Source organism: Rhinatrema bivittatum, chromosome 5 (assembly GCF_901001135.1).
Source record: "Rhinatrema bivittatum chromosome 5, aRhiBiv1.1, whole genome shotgun sequence".
NCBI classification, from domain to species: Eukaryota; Metazoa; Chordata; class Amphibia; order Gymnophiona; family Rhinatrematidae; genus Rhinatrema; species Rhinatrema bivittatum.
The window spans coordinates 310,053,680-310,075,361 of record NC_042619.1 but is presented as its reverse complement, the minus strand read 5'-3'; the positions used below and the strand labels follow the sequence as shown (position 1 = coordinate 310,075,361).

Genomic DNA, 21,682 nt, shown 5'->3' with positions numbered 1-21,682 from the left:
TGCTCCTTATGAAATGTTGTACCTGTAGCAGAGCAAATAAATCTGTATTAGATACCTGGAATTGTTGCTGTAATTCTGTTAGGGTTAGGTATCTCTCAGATGTTGGTTCAAACAACTGATAAATGTAGATTAATCCGTGTTTCTTCCATCTCGGAAAGGTACTCATGTCTAAACCTGGGGCGAATAGCAAGTGATGTGCAATAGTGATTAATGGGGATAGGCGGTTTAAATGGTGACAGTGTATGCATAGCTGCATCCATGCCCTCCTACATGAACCCAACAGTAGGTGTGTCTTATGATGCGCTGGTAGTATCCGACTGTTTATTTGGAAAAGATTATTAAGTGAAGGCGCGCTGTACCACTCCAAGAGACTTTGGTATGGGATGAAGTTTGAAAGTGAAAGGAGCCAGTCTCTTACATAGGGTAAGCAGCATGCTAAATTGTACATTTGCAGGTTTGGGAGGCCTAATCCTCCCTCAGCCAGTGGTCTCATTATGATCTCGAGTGGTAATCTGGCCCGTCTGCCCTGCCAAATGTATCCTCGCAGGGCCCGGGATAATATTTTATGATCTCGCTTGGTTACCCAGAGGGGTGTCATTTGCATAATATATAAACATTTGGGAAGAAGGATCATTTTAAAGAGTTGGATTCGTCCTATTAAAGAGAGGGGCAGTGAGCTCCATTGAGCTAGGGTGGTTGTGGTATGGTTCAGTAAGGGTTGAATATTAACTTTATAGATATCTTGTATTTTTAATGGTATTTTGATCCCTAAATATTTAAGCTCGCCCGTCACCTATCTCAAAGGAAATATTCCCGGCCAATTCATGCGGGTAGTACCCGTCACATTTATGACTTCAGATTTATTCTGGTTGATTTTAAGGCCTGCAAATAGCCCAAACTGATGTTGCAGTTGTAACACTGCTGGTAATGATCTGTGTAGATCTGTTATAAAGATCATCACAATCGTCTTGCTTTGATGCTTTTAATGCAACTGCAACATTGCTCCCTGCTTAAATGGCAGGGGGAAAAGAAGAATTGGATTCAGAAGACAACCAAGGACCCCCGACTTCCATGGTCTGGGATACTGTTACACAGACATAGGGGAAAAAACACAGGACTGCTTCTATGGCCAATTCCTAAAGGAAACAAAGAATGCGTGCATGGGGGTAACTTGCTGGAGCCGCGGTTACTACCCTTAACCAATAAACTTGATACTTTGATGCAACTACAACATTGCTCTCTGTTTCAACGGCAGGGGAAAAAGTGGAATTGGATTTAGACAGCAGCCAACGAGGACCTTTATGATCTGTGGAACTGATGAACGGGGTTAACCAGCAAAGAGCAGCAGTTACTACCCTTAACAGAATCCCGACTCAGTTCAAAATCAATGGAAGGGATATTTCTCATTAAGATGGGCATCAGGCACTTTAGGTGATTTGGGATTGCAAATGACACCTGATTTAGACCTCATATAGCAAATTAATTTCTTACCGTTCGACTTTTACAAAGGCTAGGCTCCAATTATGGCAACACCTATCATTGTCTTTGAAAGATCAGATAAATCTTTTCAAAATGATAATGTTCCCGAAATGTCTTTATATACTTCAAACTTTACTGATTAAGTTACAGCAAGGAGATATTTGAAAACTGGAGCGTATGGTTGGGGTATTTATTTGGAGGGGAAAAAAAGTCAAGGATCGCATTTCATAGGCTTAAGTCGAATAGAATAGGGAGGGTTGGGTGTACCTGACATGGATCACTAGAACTTAGCTTGTTTGCTTAGGATAGTGAGGGATTGGGTATTTGAGGAAGCAAAGTATGTTTGTTTGGAAAGTGAGAAATGCTTTACGAGACACTTACATTTACGGTATTTGCTCCATGCTAAGACTAACCTAATTTCTAAAAGACAGTTGAACAATATATTAATTTCTCCTATCCATTGGGCGTGGTATAAAGTAATGGCTATCTTGAAGTTATCCAAGGTCAGCTCTTATTTTTTTGCCTCTTAGGGGGAACTTGGATTTCTCTCAGGGATCCCAATCCAAATTATTTACTGGTATTTAGTGGGTATTATTATGTCGCAACATGTGTTAACGGTGGATAGAAAACTACTATCATTTCAGGAGTTACATGACCAGTTTGGGTTGAGGGCTATAGATTGTTTTCCCTTTTTACAGTTAAAACATTATGTTCTCTCATCTCTCACTACAAAGTGGGGATTTATCACAAGTTGTGGTGATTAAATTAGAAGATTTTTTCCATGTGGAAAGGAGGAAATTATCAGTATTATATAAAGATTCGCAGAAGATGTCCCAGAATACAGTATATGAGGTGGTCACAGCTAGATGGGTAAAGGAGGGTGCATTTAGTATTACAGAACAAGAGGTTAAGGCATGTTTCAAAGGGTCTCAGGGTATTTCCTTGAAAATGTATCTGCGGGAGCTACAGTTTACATTTTTGCATATGGCATATATCTCTCAATCTCCAGCCTTTCAAGCTAAGATAACCTCATCTAAGATATATTTGAAATGTAAATTGGATGAGGATACTCTGAACCATGTCTTTTGGAGTTGCCCTGTTGTTTTGGGATTCTGGAGGGAGGATCTTAAATTACCTGAATAGATTGTTGGGATGTGGGGTTTCTTTTCTCCCCGAATTGGTACTATTTGAAAAAGATCTTTCTAAGTATTTTTTTGAAGAAAGGAGATGTCCTCTTTGCCTGCAAAGCATTCGTGTTAGGGAAAAAAAAATCCATTTTGCTGGTGTGGTGGGAGGAGACTCTACCATCTTACTGGCAATGGAGAAATTCTCTCCATGATAGGATGACAATGAGTCCTTCAAGGAAAAAAACAATTTTTATTGATATGGGAAACATACATTTTTATTTGTCTAGTTTTGAATACATTATAAGTATTGTAGTAGGCAATCCGATTATATTAAGTCACAAATATACTTCTTATGTATCAGGGATGTGGAAGGGGGAGGGGAAGGTTGGGATTCCTAAAACTGGAACTTGAATTGACTTGTGGGCACACAAGATAAAGGTGCTCAAAGTTTTTGTTTTGCTGAATGAAAAGATTTAAACTAAAATATGATAACAGTACAGTTTTCCACAATAAAAAATCTTAGCTAAATAAAGAACTCACCCCGTTTATGTGGATGCTGTGTTAGGGCATTTTCCATTGTCCTACATACATGGGGGGGGAGGGGAGGGGGCCACTATTAAAATATTTCCAGCTACGTAAGTTAGTCGGATAAAACTATTCAAATAACTTACATGGGATATTCACGGCAATGCTGCTGAATATACCTGGATAAGTATTACAGTTAGCCGGATTAGCATTTCTGGATAACTTTAGACCTGCTATGGGCCACGCCTAACCGGATAAGGCTGAATATGGCTGCTTCTCTGGTCAATAGTATTGGACGACTGATAGTAGAGGTCATCCTTCAGCCCAGACAGCATGGGGTTAGCATTCCCTGACCTTGTATGGGAGGGGGTGGGACTGTAAGGATTCCTTACATAGGATGTAACCTGTACTAGTGAATTGAGTCTGCATCTTCCTCCCTGTCTATTTTGCTGATCATGCCAGCACAATCACCTGTACAGAGCTATGTAACTGTTTATAGAATGTTTATTATTTTTCTATTCCAGTTTCCCAAGTAAAGAATCCTTACACGCTGCCACAGAAGAGTTCTGAGTCATTTCTGCTTCACAGTAAATATTTTTCTGGAGGTATGGTGATAACATGAATCGGGGGCGTGGATTGGGACTACATACAGGTAAGGCATAACACACCCTTTTCTAAGATCTACCCTTATTTTGAGAAGAGTGCATTTATCAAAGGGATCCCAGGATTTTGAAAATGTGGCCAATCTCTTGAGGCACAAGGCCATTAGGTAGTCTATCCTGCGAGTGTCCAGCAATCAGGTGATTATAGCTGGGCGAGAAGGGACACCCAACCTACTTCCAGAATAGGGCAACCTCATCTCTAACCGCTGAAAAGATCTGTTGACATAACCGTTGACTAGGGACTGTAAGCTCTTCAATTGGTTTCCCAAGAAGCATATGACAGGCATCATATACATCTCCCACCCTCAGAATATTCGATATCCAGTCAGCGGTTTGGTGCCAGAGAGATACAATCTTCGTGCAACTCCACCAAATATGGATATAGGTGCCCTCCTGTTCACCGCACCACCAACATAGTACAGACACTGAAGGATATGCACACACGTGCTTTTGACTCTGAACAAGTAGATTGAGCTAAACTGATAACAGAGAAGAGGAAAAATCTGTGAGCAGGACCTTGAAACAGTATAATTGCTGTCTTCCTAGCAGCGGATTGCCATTCCCTTTTCCTCCCCAATCAACTTCACACCTTTCCTCCAGTTAACCTCTTTCATTACCCCACCTTCAGTCCTTCTCTCCTTGGTACCTGCCATCACATTCTCCCCAGCTCATCTCTCCAAAAGCAGGGGAAGTGGTTGGGCCTGGTCCTGGGCCTGGCTGTTGGTTGGTTAGTGAGTCAGGAGTTCTATCTTTGGGTCCCAGGAAGAGAGATACGGTGAGCACTAACTGTAGATATCTTCTCTGAGCCGCAGGAGGATACGAATTAAACATGGATCCAGGAAATCCCTCCCTCAGGACCTGAGAGGAAACAGGCATCAGCGCTGGCCCAGGGGTACCATCCCCAGGACCCAAGAATATACAGAAGACTGGTCTGAGGATTCCTTCTCTAGAACACAGGGAGAAAATAGATAATGGGCCATGAAGATTAGGGATCCCCTCCTGGAAGCAGAGATTGAGCGGGGGCACAATTTCACAACATAGTCACTACTGTGAGTTTTTGAGGGTTTTCATGTGCATTCAACATTTGAAAAAAAAATATGTATTCAAACATTTCCTGCTTACAGTATTAGTCAATTCTGATAACATCATGCCTCTCATCCTCTTGTGATGACACTGACCTCTGTATGTTTCATATGCACTGCTCATGTCTGTGTATCTGTCGGTGGGAATGTGTGAGTATATGCATTAAAATATACGTGTAGCTGTGCATGTATGTCTTTATGTACATATAAACATCTATGATATATCCAGAGTGATATATGTATGTATCATCTGTTTTGCCGTATCTATCATTGTTTGTATCTATTTCTTCTTATCAGTGGTGTATATATGTTTATTCGTTCTGTTTTATGTTCTATTATATTTATACTCCATTTTATCAATCCCTAAGGATCACCCAACGCAGCTTATAACAGCTGAAAAAAAAAATTTCATAGAAATCAAAGATACTACAAAATGAAAAATTAAAAACTACAAAATTTCATTGGTGCACATATCTTTGAACATCTGTATCAGCAATATGTAAATCAGTGTGTCTGCCAGCATTTGTTTATCAGTGGTGCCTAAATATCAGTGTATCAATGTTTGTATACCTGCAGTGCATTTCTACATGTCTATCAGTGGGCATGTGTGTATGCACTATCAGGCTGATGCAATATCGGTGCGCATTAAATGGGCGCTCATGATTGAGTGTCCGCTCCGTTAATGTGTGCCGATCCACATCTCTGGGGAGCCCAATGCAAAATGCAAATTGGCTACTGTGGTAAAAAGAAGGTGCTAGGGGAAATTGTGCGCCCCTAGTGCCTCCTCGGCAGCGGAAGCCCAGGAGAGGTGGCTGTCAGCAGGTTAGGAAAACAGTCACTCGTTAATTGAGCGTCCCTTTTCCTAACCTGACTGCCAGCACCCTGTTTTGAAAAGTTTTTTGGGTAGGGACATTTCGAATTTTACAGTTCCTCCAACTTAATATTGCCATGATATTAGGTCAGAGGAAGCACAGAAAAGCAATATTTTCTGCTTTTCTGCACACTTTTTGGGCTCCTCCAAAATTAAAGCCTTGCACATAGAGGAGAGTTAAAAGCATTCTTAGCTTTCAAATTCAGCACTAGAATCAGCTGAAGCTTCAGAAAAGCTGCACCAACTGGAGCCCAAGCAGACTAACATAGAAACAGATAATCTGCTGGCAGATAAGCAATGTAAGACTCAACTAGTCAGCTCTGTTTATTTCTTGGTGCAATGACAACAGTTGATTTTTCCCCTTACTTCTTCTCAACTAGGAATCCTCTGCTTATCTCATGTTTTCTTGAATTCTGTTACTGTTTTTACCTCCACTGCCTCCCTTGGAAGACTGTTCCATGCATCCACCAGCCTTTCTATAAAGAAATATTTTCAGAGTTTGCTCGAGCTTCATTCTCTGACCACTAGTTTTAGAACTTTTAGACTAGCAGGGCAGCTCAGATGGCAGACCCTGCACGAGAATCCTCAGCCACAGAATTAACACTTAGATGAGACCAAATGATAATCTTAAAATGTATCTGGTTACAGTTGACAGCCTAGTCCAGGTGGCAAAACAGGCTGGGAAGACTTGTACCACTTGACTGGATTCATTCCAAACTAGGCTTTGGATACAAGTGTCAGTAGAGACATCAAAGAGCTTAAGGTGACTATCCTTAAGTGTTTGGGTGTTTCATTGGAAAAGCACAGAAAAAGTCTCCAAACTGAACTTTAAAGTAGGTATGTGACCTTGTATGTTTGCATAACACGAAAAGGATTTATGAGATCATCAATCAAATTCAGTCTTGCACAGTATCTGAAGACTGTGTCTCACTGGCTAAGAAAAATATATATTGACAAGCTGCCAAGGCAAATGCAGAAATAGACGTGCTGGCATTAACTGGTCCAGCTGTCTGAAGATTTGCTGTGAGTAGAGGACCTAGGAATGCCCCAGTTTTCCCTTAGGAATCGAGCAAATCCATGATCAGATGGAAAGATGAACTAAAAGCTTTGAGGTGGATTTTAAAAGGTTTACACACGTAATATACGTGTGGAACCCTTTTAAACCCCTCCCACGCACGCTGAGCCCATTTTGCATAGGTTCGGTGATGCGCGCAAGCCCCGGGGCTCGAAAAAAGGGGCGGGACAGGAGCGGTCCAGGGCGGGGCAGGGGCATGGTCAGAGGCCTCCGAAGGTCTGCTAGGCCGGGGGATTGCGTGCCGGCCAAGTGCCGGCACGCGCAATCTACGCTTGCCCGGAAGCAGGTGCAACTTAAATAATAAAGGTAGGGGGGGAGATTTAGGTAGGGCTGGGGGGTGGGTTAGGTAGGGGAAGGGAAGGGAAGGTGGGGGGGGCAAAAGGAAAGTTTCCCTCCGAGGCTGCTCCGATTTCGGAGCAGCCTCGGAGGGAACGGAGAAAACTATCGGGGCTCCCCTAGGGCTCGGCACGCGCAAGGTGCACAAGTGTGCACCCCCTTGTGTGCACTGACCCCGGATTTTATAACATGTGAGCGGCTGCGCATGCATGTTATAAAATCGGGCGTAGATTTGTGTGTGCCGGGTTGCGCGCACAAATCTACTCCCGCACGTAGGTTCGAAAATCTGGCCCTTTGGGTTTAAGGATCTAAAGTAAGAATCCACTAAAAGGTGAGCTTAGAACTCATTAGTACTGGTGCTGCTTGCAGGGGGAATTCAAACGATTTATTTATTTATTTATTATATTTATATACAAGCCGTAAAGCCCGTTAAAACGGGCTACATCCCTCTGTCTCTCACCTCCCCCTCCCTCTTCACCACCCCCCTCCCCCACCCACTCCTCTCCACCCTCCCTCTCCTCTCACTCAGTCCCCCCTCTCCCTCACTCCCTCCCACTCAGTCCCCCCTCTCCCTCCCTCCCACTCACTCAGTCCCCCTCTCCCTCCCTCCCTCCCACTCACTCAGTCCCCCTCTCCCTCCCACTCACTCAGTCCCCCTCTCCCTCCCTCCCTTCACCCACCTCCATTTCCTCCCGGCGCCGTAAGCGCGACTTCCCGCAACCCGCACCCGGCTCCATTACTCCTCCCGCTCCTGCCGGCAGATCTCGGGGGGGGGGGTCACTCCCGCGCGCGCGGCAGTGACCCCCCCGAGATCTGCCGGCAGATCTGGGGAGGAGAAGTAGCGGCACCGCGCGCGCGCGGTGCCGCTACTTCTCCTCCCGCTCCTGCCGGCAGATCTCGGTGGGGGGGGGCGCGGGAGTGACACCCCCCCGAGATCTGCCGGCAGATCTGGGGAGGAGAAGCAGCGGCACCGCGCGCGCGGCGCCGCTGCTTCTCCTCCCGCCATTTTTTTTTTCTGATCGACATCCTTGCCCGCACATGCGCAGTAGAGCTGCGCTCTACTGCGCATTTGCGGGCCGTCGGTCACAGGCCATTTATAAGGTAGATGCTGTCGTTCTATTATCAATCACGACAGTTTAGAGCAAGGATAAACATGTTAAAATATTAAAATCAATTTATGAACAATCATAACAGTTAAATTAAAATTATTGGAAACATAAGAACCTAAAAAAAACTGTGTGAATTTTTTAAACATTTCTTAGTTTCAAACTAATACAATATAAAGTAGCCTCTTCCATTTATTCTTCTATTAACTTTCTCTCCTTACATTGTCTTATTTCTGATAGCTCTTTCAATTTGCATTAATGTTCTCATAGGCCTGTTTGAACAGCCAGGTTTTCAGGTTTTTCTTCAATGCCATAAAATCTCTTTCCAGTCTTAACTCACAAGGTAAGGAGTTCCATAATTTAGGACCTGCAGTCAATATAGCTCTTTCTCTTACCTCACCTAAGTGTGCAGTTCGCACAGACGGAATATTTAGAAGCCTTTTATTTGCTGATCTTAAATTTCTTTGTGGAGTATAAAGATGCAAGGAAGCATTCAACCACTCTGAGTTATCGTTATTGATCACTTTATGTAATAGGCACAGTACTTTGTATTGTATTCTGAATTTTACAGGTTACCAATGAAGAGCTATGAGTACTGGAGTAATGCGATCATATTTTTTATTACCCAGCAGGGCCCTGGCTGTGGCATTTTGCAATAACTGTAATGGTCTTATTGTGTTTACAGGTAAACCAAATAAAAGAGCATTACAGTAATCTATATTGGAAAATATTAATTTTTGAAGTACTGTATGACTATCTTCATAATTAAGTAGATATTTCAGAAGCTTTAAAATATGTAGTTTATTATAGCCATCTCTTATTTTGTCACTCATATACTTCTTAATATTGAGATTACCATCTAATATTATACCCAGATATTACGTGCATGGTTAGTCAATTCTGTTTGCATGGATTCTGTTTTTAAGTAGACAGGTGCTTTTGATAGTAATTTCCTATTTAACAGTATAATTTCTGTTTTTTGATGATTTAAAACCAATTTCATATGAATCCGTAATTGATGTATTGCAGATATATACACCCCTAACAGCTTCAAAGTATGTTCTATGGAATTTTCGATAGGAACTAGAAATTGCATCATATCTGCGTGTATGTAATAACATGCCTAATCCTGATAGCAGCTTGCACAATGATAGCATATAAGTGTTAAAAAGGGTTACGGATAAAGATGACCCTTGCGATACCCCTGAATCCAAGTCAATTTTATTTGATAGGGAATTACCGATTCTTACCTGAAAGGTACAATCTTTTAAATATGATATAAACCACCGGAGGGTTTTATCACTGTTCAATTTCAGACATAATAGTATGATCCATGGTGTCAAATGCAGCAGACAGGTCAAGTAAGATAAGTAAATATGATTGGTCTGTGTCGAATCCTCTTAAGACAGTATCTGTTAATGCTAATAATAAAGATTTATGCATAGGATAACATTTGTTTATTTACCTACAGGCCGATACAGTACAGTGCGCTCCGACAGAGCGCACTGTTAGCCTGCTATTGGACGCGCGTTTTCCCTTACCCCTTATTCAGTAAGGGGAGGAAAACGCGCGTCAACCTGCGGCACCTAATAGCGCATGATTCAGAAATCAAAATGTGCAGCCAAGCCGCATATTTTACTTTCAGAAATTAGCGCCGACCCAAAGGTCGGCGCTAATTTCTTCCGCCACCGGGAAAGTGCACAGAAAAGCAGTAAAAACTGCTTTTCTGTGCACTCTCCGACTTAATATCATAGCGATATTAAGTCAGAGGTCCTGAAGAGTAAAAAAAGTTAAAAAAAAAAAATAAATAAAAATAAATTGAATTTGGCCCGCGGCTGTCGGGCCGAAAACCGGACGCTTACTTTTGCCAGCGTCTGGTTTCTGAGTCCGGGGCTGTCAGCGGGCTCGAGAACCGACGCCGGCAAAATTGAGCGTCGGCAGTCAAACTCGCTGACAGCCGCCGATTCTACCGCACCACCTAATTTGAATACTGCATCGCGTGCACCAGCGAGGGGTTGGTGTGCGCGCCGGGAGAGCGGGCGTTCGTCCACTCTCCCGCGGACTTTACTGAATCGGCCTGCTACTGAATAGTTTTTGATGCTATATGATAAAAAATGAATTGTGATGATTTTTTACACTTTACTTATACTATGAGGTCAATTTTAAAACGAGCACTTGCACGCCCATATCGGCACACAAGGGGATGCTAGAATTTTTAATCGAGCGTGCATTTACAAGTATATAATTTTAAATGCACCAACTGTGCATAAGTATGCTCCTAATTTTAAGAGGTTACTCGAGCACAACTAGTGTGTGTGTATCTTCAATAGGATCACGTCGGTTTTTATGCGTGGATTTCAGCAAATTTTAAAACAATCTCATACAAGTAAAATGGCAGAGTTTATGTTATGGCTCCCTGCGTCCATTCTGTTATGGCTGCCTGAGTCAGGGACATCCACCTTATGAGCGATATGGGATGGCAAGACGCAACTTGGAACAAGAAAAGAACCAGTCTTCTGCCTAGCTAGTCCCCTCCTCCTCAGGTTGAGTCCTTGAAGTCAGTAGGTCTCTGCGGCGGCAGTACATCATAGTGGTGAGTCCACACAGGCAAGGCTTGGACAGACAAGCTGGAGGCAGGGCTTGGACAAGTTAGGCTGGAGACAAGCAGGACAAGGCTGCCTGGAGACTGTGGCTGAAGACAAGGCATGACTGACTTGGCAAAGAGGGCACAAAACAGGAAGTCTGGCAAGCAGGACAAGATATGGGCTTGGATATAAATAGGACCTGGAACTAGACAAGATAGATTTAAGGCAAGGCAAAGGCAAGACACTGATATAGGCAAGACTGGACAGGACACTGGGACAAACAGGAAAAACTAACAAGGCAGATGGCAGACAAGGCAGACAAGGGAAACACTGAACAAAGAACATGCAAACCCAAAGGCAACAAGGCTGAAGCCAGAGTAGGCCCAAAGACCTCAAGGCAAAGCAGAAGGAAGAAGGCCGGTAGGCCTCAAGACAAGGTTGGAGCAAGGCAGGCCTGTAAGCCACAAGACAAAGCAAGACAGAACAGGGGTCAGGTCACGGAGCCAGAAGCGATACCATGAGAAGACCTGGAACTTCTGGCAAGGCAGGTTTACATAGGTCTGGGAATTGGGCGTGGCAAGGGCGGTGAGGAGGAGCCTGACAAGGCTAGTAGAGAGGCTTACTGAAGGCCTCTGCTGGTAGGGAGGTGTCAGGAAGGTAGGATAAAGCAGTGAAACAGGCAAAATCCTAACAGCTTAAAGTTGTGCCCCTCTCCCATGCTGCAGGTAAAAATGCCTGCACTTCTTTTACCCACGGTAAAAAAGGGTTAGGGTTAAGTTAGAGGAGGGAGAGTAGATGTGGGGATTTCATTTTGAAAAGTTCATGTGTACTTTCCCAAGGTTACTTTTGCACTAGCTTCCAGTCAGATCAAAAGTTTATACCCATGTTCCTGCAGCTGCCCATACTTTCAAAGAGAAACTCCCCAGAGAGTTTCCATTGAACATTAGCTTGCAGGCCCATGGGTATAGCGAGCCTGCGGGCCTGCAAGATTTGTGAGGGGTTTTCACGATTGCTTCCATAATAATCCTTAACAATTTTAAATAAAAAGTAAATGTGCTGAATCCATATGTGTCTATCAAAACCTTAGTTAAAGTTTGTTTCCTCTATGAAGAGTCAAAAGAAAACATAATCAGCAAAGTTGTGAGGATAAGATGTTATAAATAGTTCATGTACTGTACTTAATTTGATCAGATAAAGTCATTGCAGGCAGTAAGAGTTGAATCCTTTCTGATCTACAGTATATACTACACAAAAACAAACCTACTGGGAAAAGTTAGCTGGCTAACTTTAGGACAGCTCTTTGGCCTAACCAATCTTAGCAGGCTAACAGGGTTACTCATCAAAATGCGTTATGGCATTAATACCCATCATAACATCATAATGCATGCACTAATGCCATAACGCACGTGATAATCACGGTACCGCATGGTGTGAATGCAAATTTTTGAAAAGGGTGGGATCGGGGGGAGGGTTTGGATGGAATTCATGAAAATGAGGGGCATTATCGCACATTTTTAACGCTGGAAATAACTACACCTTTTTTTCCTAGTGTTCAGCTGTGCAATATGCCCAAAATGGCTGTAACACAATTTGTGATAAAGATTACATTTTTTGAGAGAGAGAGAGAGAGAGATTCTTTATAAGGCCTTCATAGTAGTTAACTATTTATATCACTATAAGAGGGCCAGCTAATAACTTGAGGTGAGATTTTGGTGGTGGTTTAGGGTTTTGGGGCCAGTTTGACATGCAGAATGAGACGTACGAACAGCACAGTACACCTCGGTGAAGATTTGACGTCATTTAGAGTGAGGAAAGTCTCTCAAAGATGAGATTTCTTGCCCTAGGGACCCTCACATGCTCTCTCTCACATGCAAGCTCCCACTCCCATATACACAAGTTCTCACTCCCACATGCTCTCTTTCTCTCACATACACCCCCACAGTAAGCTCTCATTCACACACACACACACACACACACACACACACATACACAGACTCAGGCAGGCTCCCTTTCATACCCCCTAGCCCCCCAGGCAGGCTCCCATTCACACACACACACACACCCAGGCAGGCTCCAATTTACAAAAACCCACCCCCAGGCAGGCTCCCATTCACACCCTCTGCACCCCCAGGGAGGCTCCCATTCACACACGTACACACCTAGGCAGGCTACCATTCACACACACGCACACAGACAAACATAAAACAGAGGCAGACTCCCCCATCGGTAGCAAAATGGGGAGCCTGTTCTGCTGCTGCTCCTGGTGCCTGCCCACACTATTATAAACTCGCTCGGCTAGTACTCCTGTGTGCTGATCTCGCGATGCACAAGATCAGCATAGATCACTTACTGGCTGCACGGGTTTTGAAGGTGCAGGGCCGGCATACGTGGAGGAGCAGGAGAACGGGCACTTTCCGGTGACGTTTTTTTCTTTGACAACCGGCCTCCTAGTCCTATTCCTCTTCTTGGCAGCATCGTGGGCTCCTCCTCTTCTTTTTGGCCGCCAGTGGGATGGGGTCCTCCGGCAGCCTTGCGGTCCTCTTCCTCTTCTCGGCCATGGTGGGATGGGGTCCACCGGTGGCCTCGCAGGCCTCTTCCTCCTCTTGCCCAGCATGTGCGCTGTGGCCTTGTGGCGGCCTCTCTTCTTCGGCCACCAGACAATACTGATTGGGTGGGCCCGAGCCCAAAGTGAGAGGGCCTTGGCCAACCCAGGCCCACCCATGGTTCGCCACTGCTTTAGTCCCTAAATTTGATAGTTCAGTAAAAAAATTGACATTTAGCCTAAGGACTGAATAAATATAGATGAATTTTAAAAGAGTTACTTGCATAAAAAGGCCCATATATGCAAGTATATGGGCTGATCATGCACAACTTGTATTATAAAAATGGCAAAATATATGCTCGTGTGCGAGCAAGAGAATGCTCGTAAAAAAAAAAAAAAAGGGGGGCATGTTAGGGGCATTCCAGGGTGGGGCCTACATTTCTGCAAGCAAATTGGTGTTTTACACCCTGCCAAAGTGATGCACATAAGTCTATTTACTGCTGCTCAATATCTGGTGCAAGTGATCATTAATATTTTAAAAGTGAAAAAAAGACTGGGCGAGGGGTCTGGGGGAGGCCTTCAGCTGAAGAGCCAGGAGGGGGTTTCTGAGCTGCAAACAGACTAGGCATGGACTAATTGGTTAAACTGGTCATTTTCTTCTTGCACATTTTACAAAATTCGAGGAATTATGCATGTAAAAACTGACAACTGATAAGAAAAATATGCGAGCTAAATCTTCTTGTGTAAATGATTAAAATTAGGAACACAACTACATGCATAGAGCAGATTTACACCACTTATTTGGATACATTTTGACCTTTCTGGGTAAGTGGGAGCTTAAGTGCTGTGTATCTTTTAGATATGCGAATATATTGTTGGGTAGAGTTATGTTTCAAACTATTAAATATTTCATTTTCAACCATAATAACAGCATAGCTGACACTGGTGTGCTCTTCACAGAATCAACTATAAGGACTAGTACAATAACTGGAACATAATAATAGAAGTATCCCCCCAACCCCACCCCCCTCCCCTGCGTGCACCAGAAAACATAGATCATGTAGGCGTCACCCGCTTAGAAGTACAATAGTCATTTAAAATTTGGCTTCTCATCCTCGACGGAAGGGACTGCAGGTAGCTGTCCCAGATCAGCAGAAACGTTCTTCTTGTTTTCGACAAGTCCAAAATTCCATATATTTTTCATTAATGCACTTAGCATGTATCTGATTCCTCAAGTGTGTCAGGCTGGGGGGAAATGTTGGGTAGATTTAAGCAAATTTTATATTGTCCACTTGCAATTACACGCACATCCGTATATGTGGGCACTCGTGTGCTTGTTTGAAAATTACCTTTATAATTTGTAAATAGTTTAGGCCAGTGGTTCTCAACCTTTTTTCGGCAGGGACACACCTGACAGATGGTTTTCACATGCGTGACACACTGAACATGTGACCATCACGGTGCTAAATGTAAACATGCACTCTGCATCCACAGGAATCCCCTCAACCCCCAGCAATGAGAGCAGAGCAGATCTAGGGCATTACCCTGTACAACTCACCATACAAAAAAGATATTCTGGTGACATTTCAGTAAAAGCAAAAGAAACTCCCTTTACTGGCAGACACAATACCCCTCCTTATGAAAAGACAGTAATTTACCACTAATGCATGTCCTGTTGATAAAACGAAACAAATAAGGTTGATACAAATGCCTACATGCTAGTAAAATACCTCACCTTGGTCACACACCCAGAACTGACCTTCACCAAGGACAGAAAGACCACAAATTATAAATATGGAGACAGAAACTGGAATGGAAAATCAAAAAAGTCACTCTGCATGCAGTGCGAACCTGGAGAATGGAAACAGAAATATAGCACCTAAAATAGTCCTAGGATCTGCAATAGCGCACACAAACTAATCCACACAAAGTTACACCTGTATTATGGAAACCCTACTATGAAAAGGCAACACTACAAATATTAAACCAGGCTCTAAACACCAATACACCTACTGTTACGAAAACAGACTAAGTCAAGCTGGTATAGATCCTCACACAGAATAACTGTAAAACTATAATAAAAGTTTCAAAACAACTAATGAACAGAATAAACGTCCAACAATTAAAAACTCATAAAAATTATTAAAAATTCTTCAAACACCAATAAAATATTTCGAAACAGCAAGAAATCACATAATATCCAATAATTAGAATGGCAGTAAATCAAGAAAAATATACTTAAAAAGCCACCTTTACTTACTCTCTCCAGCAACTCTCCTACTCCTTTCCCTTGCAGGCCAACAGCACACACCAGAAGCAGCAGTGGCTGCTGAAGTTTTATTATTTATTTATTTATTTGACGTTTTTATATACCGTTTTACCAGCATTAAATGCTGACCAAAGCGTTTACAGTGTAGTTAAAATTATAAGGGAGATTAATTAAATTCAATAAAAGAAAAATAAAAAACTTCGACAAAAGTGAGAATAAAAATACCAATAAAAATATTATCATAACATAAGATTAAAGTGACATAGGATAAGTTCTGTCACTCACACACACACCACACACACACACACCAAATTACACCCCATGACCAGTCTCTGTCTCTCACACACCAGTCACATCCCTGACCAATCTCTGTCTCCCTCACACATACCAGTCGCTTCTTTGACTAGTCTATCTCTCTTTCACCCATATACACACCTGTCATCTCCCTGACCTGTCTCTTTCTCAGTCACACATATGCTCTCTCACTTTGACACATACTATCAATTACACTTGCACAACATGGTCTCTCTTACTTACATGCTGTCAATCACACATGCTTGTTCTCCTCTCCCTCTGGCTCGCTCTCACATCCACTAAACTCCCCTCCTCCCTAGCCAAAGACAGCTGCAGTAGCCTCCTCCTCCAGCTCCTGTGGCTTGAGAATGAGGAATCCTATTGGCTGCGGGGGCTAACTCTGCTCTCCAGTTTGCTGATCGCTGGCTGGGCTTGATTTTGGTCTGGGGTCACACGCTTCTGCCACTACTTTATGCAGCTTGGTCTTCTCTTCTTCCCCACTTACATCACTTCTTATTCCGGGCTGTGGGAGCAGGAAGAAGAAAGGGCCATGCTGCTGATATGGACGCTTCCACCAGTGGCATACCTAAAGTATTTGGCACCTGGGGCGGATACTTCCTTTGGCACACCTAACCCTATATAAATGTAAAATTTCCTAAACATCGATAAAATATTTCAAAACAGCAGACACATCAAATAACACCAAATATTTAAACTAATAAGGATTTAAAAAAATACCATACTCTCCAAATCTGTCATCCTGAGATTATCGTAGACTGGTGACATGCATACATACTCACACACACTTCCTGGGTCTGTTGCTCTCACACAGCACCTACACACATAGACAAAAACTGAACCAGAAACTGCAACAAGCCAGATTCTGTATGCAGTGCAACAATGGAAAAATAGAATATCACTATTCCTCAAAACAAGACAATCAAGAAATATAAATCAATCAGAATAGTAAAAACCATACTAAAAAATATACATATCAAAACAGTTGATAAATATCATCCAATAATTAGAGCAACTATACAATTTAAATTATTTTCTAAACATCGATTTCATATTTCAAAACAGCAGGCATATCAAATAATACCCAATAATTAAAAATAATAAGGTTAAATTTTTCCCCCATGCTGTACCTGGGAACTTTGATTCCAGTAATCCTGAGATTGTCATGGATTAATCGAGGGCACACACAACTTTCTCCACTCTTTTATATTGTCATTCTTCCAGACTCTTTTCTCCTTCACTCCCCTTCCCCTTCATCTCACCTCTCAGTCACTCATCCCCCTTCCCCCACTCTCATCCTTTCCTACTCGTCTTCCATCCCTCGCCTCCAGTCACTCAATCCCCCTTCACTCACTCTCATTCCCCTTTCCCCCTCCCCTTCCCCCACCCCTCACTCACCAACCCCTTCCTATTCACCCTCACCCCTCTTCCCACTCTCACTCCTTTCCTTCCCACTCATCTTCCATCCCTTGCCCCCAGTCACTCAAACCCCTTACTCTCACTCCCCCTTTTCCTCCCAATATATCCTTCTCCCACTTCCTTCTGTCACTCACGCCTTCCCCTTCCTACTCAGTCACTCACCCCCTCATTCTCACTTCCACTCCCTCCCCTTTCCTCTCAGTCACTCACCACCTTCTCCCCTTCTCATCCTCACTCACACCCCTTCAACTTCACACCCCACAATGCCATGTGATTCACCTCTTCACCAAGGTGGTCCTCCTTCCTGCTGGCGAGGTGCACGCAGCCTGCTGGTAGGATACCACAGTGCTACCGTACTGGGGGCCTCTAATGCTGGCAGGAGGATGGGAACCCCCGCCTGCCTGTCACAAATCTGTGTCACGCTGGGCCTCTAATTGTTGGCCAAAGCAAAGGAGGCACCAGGAGAGGTTTCAGGATGGGAGCCAGTGAGCACAGCAGAGCTGGTATGAGAAGCACACGCTCAGGGCAAGCAAAGCATGTTTCTTTTCTTTTCTGCAGCTGCGCAGTCAGATTGTACGTAAAATCAGCTGATTGGTGCTACAAAACCCTCCCGATGTCACCCCTTCCCCTGTTGTCACCCAGGACAGACCACCCCCTCAACCCCCCCCCCCCCCTTAGTACACCACTGGCTTCCACTAACACTGCTGCTGTTCCTGCCCGAATGGAACAGCAGCAATATTAGTGGCAGAATATATGCGATTCGTTGCAAGAAAAGAGAGGGAGAGGAAATGCAACTGGGGCAGCAGGACACCGAGAAGCTGCGACACACTTGCTGATGCTTGGCGACACACTGGTGTGTCGCAACACACCGGTTGAGAATCGCTGGTTTAGGCAATGAGGTTCATCTCTACTTTAGATCTTGCAAAAACTGCTGACTAATAGATCTCATAGAATTTTCAAAAGAGAAGACAGCTTTTGTTTCCCTGCTAGGCTTGTTCCAGTTCTGCACCTTGCCATTTGGTTTATCTGGGGCTCTGGCAACATTTCAAACATTCGTTGACCGTATTCTCCAACCCCAAGCACAGTAGGCAATGGCTTATTTGGATGATGTAGCAATGTACACAAACTAACTTAGAACATTTAAACATAGTGGCAGTAGTGATAAGGTTTCTTAAGCAAATAGGACTCAAAGAAAATCCTGAGAAATGCTACAGTAGAAAAAATAAACAAAATTCTTTGGATACTACAGAAAATTCACATCTCATTTTTCAAACATGGCAGCACCATGGACAGAGCTAAGAAAAAATTGGCCCCCTAATGCAACATAGTATTCATTTGCATGTGATGCAGCTTTTAACATTCTTTGCAGAAAGCCTGTGTTTATAATCTAGATTTTTTAGTTACATTGAGATATCTTGAAGGTAGGGTTAGGGACAGTATTGTCTCAGAATATAAATGAAGACAAATACCTAGTGCTATGAATTAGCAGAAAGATGGCAATTATGTTGTAAGAGAAAAAGAATGTTTGGTGACAAAAATAGGTCATTAAATCTCTCAAATATTATTTACTAGGCTTTCTGTATGGAGTAACTTGCATGAAGCAGCAGATATTACCATTAACAGAATGCATGGGGGTAACATGCATGGAGTGGCAGTTACTATCCTTAACAGAATGTATGGAATAACTTGCATGAAGCAGCAGATACTACCCTTAACAAAATGCATGAAGGTAATCTGTATGGAGAGGCAGTTACTACCCTTAACAAAATATGGGAGTAACTTGCATGAAGCAACAGATATTATCCTTAACAGAGCACATGGGGGTAACCTGCACAGAGCGGCAGTTACTATCCTTAACAGAATGTATGAAGTAACTTGCATGAAGCAGCAGATATTACCCTTGACAGAATGCATGGGGGTTAATCTGCACGGAGTGGCAGTTACTACCCTTAACAGAACGTATGGAGTAACTTGCATGAAGCAGCAGATATTACCCTTGACAGTATGCATGGGGGTTAATCTGCATGGAGTGGCAGAATGTCTGGAGTAACTTGCATGAAGCAGCAGATATTACCCTTGACAGTATGCATGGGGGTTAATCTGCATGGAGTGGCAGAATGTCTGGAGTAACTTGCATGAAGCAGCAGATATTACCCTTGACAGAATGCATGGGGGTTAATCTGCACGGAGTGGCAGTTACTACCCTTAACAGAACGTATGGAGTAACTTGCATGAAGTTGCAGATATTACCCTTGACAGAATGCATGGGGGTAACCTGCACGGAGTGGCAGTTACTACCCTTAACAGAACGTATGGAGTAACTTGCATGAAGTTGCAGATATTACCCTTGACAGAATGCATGGGGATAACCTGCACGGAGTGGCAGTTACTACCATACGCAACTTGCTGGGCAGAATGGATGGACTATTTGGTCTTTAAAGGCCATGATTATTGTGTTACTGTATGTTTAGCCCTCTGATACCTACAGGTTAGGTCACTCTTTCTCTAGGGTAGGTGGTCACATTTTTAATAATTTTCTCTAATGTTGTCTTTGCGTGTACATTTTTAAGTCAGTAAGTTGTGGGATTAATGTTCATTTTGGTTTTTGTTTTTTAAATATATTTATATTAAAAAGAATTGAAAGGAAAGCATTTTCTTTAAAAAAAATTTTTTTCTAGATCTGAAGTCTCTGCAAGTCAGTTGAAAGCACCCACGGGCTGCCGGGGCCCGTTTGCAGGGTGTTTCCACCTGTGCCTGATTTTGTGGGTCTGTGTGAACTGCAGAAATCGTTACTTTTTAAGAGCGCCGAAATTTGACAGTAAAGGTTATGAGCATCCTCACTGGGGGAATGAGGTCAGGCTGTCAAAGTGCAACCAGCTAGTTCTTGAAAATACCGAGTACATTCAGGAAATGACTGAACGTAGCGGAAACACAACTCTATGAAGTGTTTCACAGAATTCATTCTGTGATTAGAGCCCCTCCCCCCAGCTGAACATGTATATGCCAGCACACTTAGAAGAAGACACGCATATATGTGCATGCAGGCAAGCCAAGATGCAAGCAGGCATATACACAGTCATCCAAAGGACACGCGTACCAGAAACCTTGGGGCGAAAGGCCGACTAAGTGTCTTCTTTTGGCCTCACCAGCAGTCATAATAGTACTGGAGGACAGTTGGGGCTGAAGCGATGGCAGGATGTGAGGTTACTGAATCGAGTACAGTACTTGCTAAATTAAGTAGAGAATATTGTTCAGAGGGAGGAAAAAGCTGTGGGATTCCCCTGCAAAACCACAGCTTGTTTCTGCATTCTCACCCTGTCAGCAGCTGCAGAGAAACAAATTCATGAAACTATTCTTCAAAGGGGGGGGGCTCTGTCTGTTACAGACCATACAGCAGCAGGTGGAAAAAAACATGTTACACATTTTAGACACCTCACTTTCTGTATGCTGGGCACACCATATTTCTTTTTTTGGGGGGGGGGGGGAATGAGAGGGAAATGCTATTTATTTGACTGGACAAACTGTTCTTGGGTCTGGGAGGAAGATTGCAGGCAGCAACTTTATTCATTTTCCACCTTACCTCCTAAAAGGATAGTCTGCTCTGCTCCTCTCCTTCCTCACCCCTGCCCCAGAGCCTGCCCCAGAGCACACAATACATGGACACATGCCAGACAGTGCGCACACACACACACACACACACACATACTGAATAATAACGGACACATAACACATGCATCTATACAAGAAGTATTCATGCAAGACATAAATAAATAAAGAGAATGTCTGCTCTGTCCTTCCTCAAACTCAGGGGCGGTCAGCCTTTGGCACTTACTGTTACAGTAAGAGGAGAATCATTTACACAGATCAAGCCAAAAGAAGAGAAGAGTTTCATCTCACCCATGTTCTGCTGTCAGTGCCCGGTCACTGATGACTGGCGTCAGGGAGATGCGGTCCCCTACCCCAGTCCCACCGAGCTGCCTTTTCCTGCCTCGCACTCTGCATGTAAGTCAATGCCCTCTGACTCTAACACTCCCCTCGCCCCCTGCTGTCTCTTATCCTCTCCCCATGTAGCTCTCTTGTCTAAAGCTCTAAAGAAACTTGGTCTCAGGCCACACCCTCCATGTGCTGATTAGTCAGCTCTCACATACTCCACCTCCTGCCCTTAAAAATTGTTGGTCAAATGAGTGAGGTCCCACCCCCTCCACCACCAGGAACCCTGGGAGTTGTAGTTTTCAGCAGTAGCTTGGCATCGTCCACGATACAGCAGGAGAATTAAGTCCTATGCACATGTA

At 43.5% G+C, this 21,682-nt stretch overlaps 1 protein-coding gene across 2 annotated transcripts in view; it reads right to left on the bottom strand.

The window, feature by feature from the left end:
• Positions 1-21,440, bottom strand: part of ARID5A (AT-rich interaction domain 5A) — a 44,955-nt gene extending 23,515 nt beyond the window's left edge. For both annotated transcript variants that reach the window (XM_029604298.1, XM_029604299.1), the window contains exon 1: positions 21,288-21,440. In XM_029604298.1, coding sequence (XP_029460158.1) covers positions 21,288-21,291 — 4 coding nt within the window. In that variant the 5' untranslated portion in view covers positions 21,292-21,440. The remainder of the gene's footprint in view (positions 1-21,287) is intronic.
• Positions 21,441-21,682: the final 242 nt, after the last annotated feature.